General features: G+C 36.7%; 1 protein-coding gene across 1 annotated transcript; it reads right to left on the bottom strand.

The window, feature by feature from the left end:
* Positions 1-1,081: 1,081 nt before the first annotated feature.
* On the bottom strand, positions 1,082-1,600 carry LOC141332967 (epidermal differentiation-specific protein-like). Its single transcript, XM_073837925.1, has one exon. It carries the CDS (start codon positions 1,598-1,600, stop codon positions 1,082-1,084), a length of 519 nt encoding a protein of 172 aa, XP_073694026.1.
* Between the last annotated feature and the right edge of the window lie 5,309 nt (positions 1,601-6,909).

Genomic DNA, 6,909 nt, shown 5'->3' on the forward strand with positions numbered 1-6,909 from the left:
ATTCTTATATAACCCCTGTTTTATTTATTCTTCTCTGGTCGCCTGTATCATTCAGTGTCCAATACTAAATTCTTCTGCTCATCTTTAAGGCACTCAATGGTCTTGCTCCCTTCTCTCTTCATGACCTTCTCACTTCCTCTGGTCTTCTAGTTCAGAACTGCTTTGTGTGGCTAGGTTCTGCTAATCTTCAATGGATGGCGGGTCTTTTTCTGTCACGGCACCCAAACAGGGGAACTCGCTCCCCCTTGGCACTCAGAACGGTTACCTCTTTCCGTGAATTTAAATCAAAGCCTAAAATACACTTGTTCAAACAACACTATCACTAAAAGCATTGTGTATTTGTGTTATATGCAGTTGCATTATTTGTGACTGTATTGGGTGACTGTCCAAAGCCCATTTAATTGTTACTTTGTAATGAGTATTTGTTGTATTGGTGTACCTTGGAAAGCTCCTTGAGCCTGGGAAAGGCATTATATAAATTAAACAATTATTATCATTATTATTAAGTGAACCTCCACTGTGGTTATTTATTTATTTATTTTTTGGCTAAAATGTTTGACATGATAAAAGATAACTTTGCAGTTAAAAAATCTATACATTAAAAAAGGAAATGAGAAATAAACAGAGCATTAAGATATTAAGGAGTCTTTATTTTCTAAGTTGACAGACCAAAGCAGCATTTGTTGTCACAGCATAATATAATTCCAAAATCCCTTTCAATATTTCACTCTCATCAAGCAGGGGAAATACATTCAAATGACAGTAGGACCTTCAGATCAGATCTGTAACCATTCCAAAGCTGTATTTTACTGCATGCGTTTACTGATGTGATGGCTATAGCAACTTCAAACTTTTACTAATAAAATTCATCCTCATACGACATCTGTCAAATTAACATGTCTTCACACAGATATTATAAGGTTGAGTCTAAATGCATGATTTTTTTTCTTTTTTGCAGATTTGTTGGAGTCACAGTCATTGTTTCTTGTCAAGATCAGTCATTCCCCAGCACCCGCTTCATTCTTTCCAACAGGGTTCCAGTTCATATTCAGCTGCAAAAACACACTTTGAATGATGCTGTCTATGGCTTCGGCAGCAAGGGACGCACATAGCTGACCACATCATTGAAGCAGAACGGCAAATAGCTGGGAACTTCTTCCCCAGGGAAAGCCACAAGCTGGTCACCCTGACGATTGATGTGCTCGTAGAGGACCCAGACACCACCTTTCACTTTGTGGGAGGAAGCGATGTCGCTGAAATCGATTTCTTGAAGATTGGTTTCTTGGTGTAGGGTCACTTTCCTTCCTTGATAGTTGATGTGCTCAAACAACGTGATCTCAGGGTTGTCCAGGTCATCTGTGATCATCCTGAGGGAAGAAAACTTTTCTTTGTCTTCAAGGGTAGCATACTCTCCTTCCTCAAACACCCGCTGCTTTCCAGTGAAATTCTTCCCATAATATGCTACCCATGGTGCGCCGATGACTTTTACGGACGAGATGGCGTCATTGAAGCCCTTTTCTTCTAAGTTGTGGACACTGTTCTTGAATTCAGCTGTTCTGCCCTCAAAGCCTTCTTTGCTAAAAACAATGATCTTGCTCATTTTGAATGATGACTGGAGGACAGAGAGGCTGGAGAAGACAAGTGTTTCTGAAGGAGCTTCCAGAGAGAGTGAGTGACTTGGTGCACAGAGTTGCCTTTTAAAGCACAAATACACCAAAATGGGTGTTGACAAAGTTATGAAATATCTCATCCTTTTTCCAGTTAACCAGGAGGAGTCTCTAAAGAATATGAGTTTCTTGTCAATTCTCAATGAAAAACAAATGACACCTTTTTTCCAGGCAATCTACAAAGAAATCTACAATGAAAATTGCGTCAGTATTTCATCACCCAAGATAAAAGCACAGTCATTTACAAGAACGTTGCCATTTAAAAGATTTTAAGGTAATCAACCAATTCAATGTGATTTGATGTTTAAATCCTGTATAAAAGAAGTGCACACATATTTATAAAGTGTACTTATTGTAGAAATAATATACTTTAATGAACACATATTTTCGCAGCGTAAGTACTTTGTATTTGTTATTCATTTCAAATGTATCACATTTTAAAGTTATATTAACTGCAATAAGTCAAACTTCTGAGTGATATTTTAAACATCTTTCTTTGTACTTTCGTAATTGCTTCTAGTGTCTTTATAATATGGTTAAAGTCAATAAACTGACAAACAATTCACGTGAGCTCACATATACTTTAATATCAGTAAACAACACAATTCAGTGTGAATTAAACGTTTTCAGCCACCTTAATGCACATTATGTGTAATTGATTTCAAATATATTACAGTTTAAAATTACTTTTGAGTGATATTTTTAAACCACTTAAGTGGGACTTAAGTATATTATGTAAATGTGCACTTCTGAAAAAGCAATTCATGTGAATTAAAATATTTCAATGTCATTTGCATGTATACTATTCTATAATAATTCAATATTTTTCTATTTATATCTCTAGCAATAAAGATGCAATTTAGTAATTTAAAGTTTTGTTTAAAAAAATTCTTAAAGATGAGAAGAAATGGAAAACCCTCTACATTTATTAATATAACAATCTTTAAAACAAATACACAAAAAACCCCTTTGCTGATGCACAAGAAAGAACCCAACACTGTACACAACACTGTTTCAACACTACAAGTCTGAAAAACAATATAAAATAATTTTGTCCTTACATACAAAAAATAAATACTCTCGCCATCACAGAAATCATCATTCTGTATGATGCATTTTCCTCTTTGGGGACCAAATCGGTATTACTATCCTTGTAGAGTCATTTGGTCCCCATAAGATTTAGGATTAACACACACACACACACACACATGTTGGGTTTACATGTTTTATGGGGACATTCCATAGGCGTAATGGTTTTCATACTGTACAAACCGTACTTTCTATCACCCTACACCTACCCTACACCTAAACCTAGCCCTCACAGGAGATTGTGCACACTTTTACTTCATCAAAAAAAAACTCATTGTGCATGATTTATAAGCCTGTTTCCTCATGGGGACCTGAGAAATGTCCCCACAAGGTCAAAATCTACTGGTATTCCTTGTGGGGACATTTGGTCCCCACAACGTGATGAATACCAGGTACACACACACACACACACACACACACACACACACACACACACACACACACACACACACACACACACACACACACACAAATACAACACAAACAAATACAACACAAACAAACAAACAAAAAAAATCAAGAAAAGTAGCATTCCATTTACAACAAATGGGACCTTATTTTAAAACATCACCAAACTGTGTTACTTGTACCCCCGGTTCATAGACAAGGCTTAAGCCCCAGACTAAACTGTAATTCTGAGCTACGGCAGGGTGTAAATAAATTTTGGGCTGCAGCTGTGTCTATTGCTTTCACTCAGCTGAACCATTTATAATGACTGGATATGTTTTATGACAATTTTTTTTTTTTTTTTCCCTAGATTGTTCTAATTCATTGTGCAGTTAGACCAAAGACTCAGTCATGACTCATTCGCTGAACTCATTTTTTACAGTACAGTATAGCCTAGTTTAAAGGTGCCATAGAATGGAAAACTGAATTTACCTTGGCATAGTTAAATAATAACAGTTCAGTACATGGACATGACATACCATGAGTCTCAAACACCATTGTTTCCTCCTTCTTATATAAATCTAGTGTTTGCAAAAGACCACAGAAAAATAGGTCAATTCCAATATAACAACGACTGTTACGAAACTTTCCTGAGAGCGTTAATAGTTACGCCTCCAACATTTGCATCGCCCAATCATCACTAACGTCAGCACATCAGTAAAACAAGGCGAGTCACTCAAGGGACACGGTTAGCTTAATGCTAGCGCTAGCCTGTTAGATTGCAATCAGGTGTGGACTGGCCGTCTGGACGTTCTGGAGAATACCAGAACGGCCGCTGCAGCAGAACGGCCGTCGGCCTCCTCTGTGCAGCCGTCACCGTATTTTTTCTTGCTCATAATTTACTGTTGTTCCATGTCAAGACCGATAGGTGGCAACAAATACTTTTTAGCTGGAAACAAGATTTTTTGACTTGGTTAGATGAACAGTTTTTGCAGTGCCGTATGTTTTTGCACAAATTAATTAAGAGATTAGTAAGTAATAAATATAGTTTAAGATTGCATGGAATAGATGACGTAATAAATAAACCCCGTTTTTTTTTACCTGCATATTTTTCAGCAGAGAGACATTAAAAGAGTGCTGTTTATTTCTGTGAGTAATCTACACTATGCTTTTAACACATCTTTTAGTCAACATCAGTAAATGCAACATCTCAAAATAAGTATTTTGAGACCCGTGTCTGTTGCTGATTAGCTTTCACACACTGTTGTTGTGGGCTGAGCCGAGTCAAAGTCCAGGGCTGTTTTTTAGTCCCAGTCCGCCACTGGATTGCAATACATAGGATTTCACTTACCACATAAACAGAGAAATAACTGCGCTGATGATGGTGAATGATGGAGAAATAACTGCCTGATGATGGCGAATGATTTACAGATCTTGAGAATCACTCACGAGCAGCTCTTGTGTGGTAAGCATTTGTGTCTCTGCATTAAAACGTTACACAGAGCACATGCATCACAGTAATCAGACTAAAATATCCGCGATTCAAAACGGCAGATTCAACAAACCGCATATTAAAAGCGGCTAGAGCTCCTAATTATATATATATATATATTTTATCCATGTGCCAGCTATTGACGAGCAGCTCTGAAACAGCCAATCAGAGCAGAGCTCATTAATATTCATGATGCTTCCAAATAAGGCAAAAACAGAGCATTTGATTCTAGGGACAAATCCTAGGGTTGTAAATGGACCTGTAAAACCATTTCTGGAGATTTTTTGCCCTTTCCTATGCCATATACCTTCTATGTAGATATCAGAGAACAATTTAAAATATTCTCTCAATGCATTCTATGGCACCTTTAAATAAAATCAAATGTATTTGAATGCAAAAGAATTTTGTTTCGATTTATTAAACTTTCACTTGCAATTAATGCAATTACATGTATTTTTAGGTAAATTTAAGTGATTTAGAACAACAATTGACAGTATTCCTCAACAGATGTAAAGTACAGTACAGTACATAAATCTCCCGACATTTTTCCTAAGAAATCTTTTTTATAATTGAAGAGTTTCGTTGCAAAACGAGATATATCCATTTTGAGAAATGTTGGTTATTTGACATTATTATTTAAGACATCAACAGTCAAGTTAATTTACAATTTTTGTACATAAAACTATTACTTGAGCTCAGTGAAGGCCAGAGACACAATATTCTTCAAATCCAGGATATTTTTTATTTAATTGTATGTAGATAAATAGTTCATAAATAAGTAAAAAAACCATGCCAAAATGCAACATACTTATCTTATCATTGTCAAACATCTTAAATTGGTAGAAAAAAAAAATCATAAATATATAAAATATGGAATAGTATATACAAAAATTGATTAATAATAATAAGATTCTGAGTTAATTTTGGCCAGAACATACACAACATAACATGACTTTTTTTCTTTTTTTTTTTTTTTTGCAAAACGCTATATATCCACCTTAGGCTATATTCTACTACTGTAATACCATTAAGAAAAGCTAGTGAACCATTTGTGTGTGTGTGTGTGTGTGTGTGTGTGTGTGTGTGTGTGTGGTGTGTGTGTGTGTGTGTGTGGGTGTGTGTGTGTGTGTGTGTGTGTGTGTGTGTGTGTGTGTGTGTGTGTGTGTGTATTTTCGAAAACGAAACCTGTATGATCAGAGCGGGCGGAGACGCGGTGACACAGTTCTCGTCTCTGTTGCACCGAGTCCGCAACACAAGCTCGCCTCGCCCCGTCATATTTAATGTATTATTTCACTGTAATAATAATAATAATAATAATAATAATAATAATTAAAATTAATTATTTAAAAAATAAACTTAGAAATGTAGCCTTGCAGACATCATGTGATGGGGAGGAGCGCAGGACCTCCCTGGCCTTCTTGAAATCAGCGGAGACTCGTTCCCTGCTGCATTCGTTTATTGTTGAGAGACGGAGGAGTATTTTATCCCGGTCCACTTTTGTAGCGTTTTTATACATTTTTGTGAAGTTGAAGGCTACATCTTCACATGACAGTTTGTCGGCATGACACAGACCAGCATTACTCGCGCGATGACCACAATACATTTTCGGATGTTTTCCCTCCCCTGAATGCCTTGCCCGTTTGGTCTTCTCCCTTTGATGATTTTCTTTAGATGCCTTCCTCTTTCTCCCAACAGCAGCTGGAATGACCGGCTCCAATCCGTCATCGAAATCCATGACATTAGCTTGACTCTGAAGCTTTGATTCTCTGACTGACAGACAGCTGTTTAACCTACGTGACTGACAGCTCCGCCACAGTATTAACAATTAAATGGTAAACGTTTTTTAGTTAGCCTATTGAATCCTCTTTTTAAAAATACATGTTTTTTGTGTTGATATTATCGTTAAATCTATAAGCAAACTCGGAGCACTTCACCGGCGGTGACTTTCTTCCCAGGGGATGCTGAGCTCGCGCCACGTACGGTCATATCGCACTTTGTAAAGAAACTGGTCTGGCGGATATCGCGTTTTGTGAAAAAAATAAATTTGTAGTAGGCCTAAAATGTACATTCTTAAATTTTATTAATGGCAGCAATTCACACATAGATTAAGGTACATCTGAACAGTGATTTCCAATAATAAAATCCAAATGTCAAAAAATGGCGTTTATCGCGTTTTGCAACCAAACTCTTCAATTATTCATAAACACCGACTCAGTGGAACAAGTTAGAAACCGTCAAAAAGAGAACTGTTGTGTAACACATTCTTGAACATAT

Source organism: Garra rufa, chromosome 4 (assembly GCF_049309525.1).
Source record: "Garra rufa chromosome 4, GarRuf1.0, whole genome shotgun sequence".
NCBI classification, from domain to species: domain Eukaryota; kingdom Metazoa; phylum Chordata; class Actinopteri; order Cypriniformes; family Cyprinidae; genus Garra; species Garra rufa.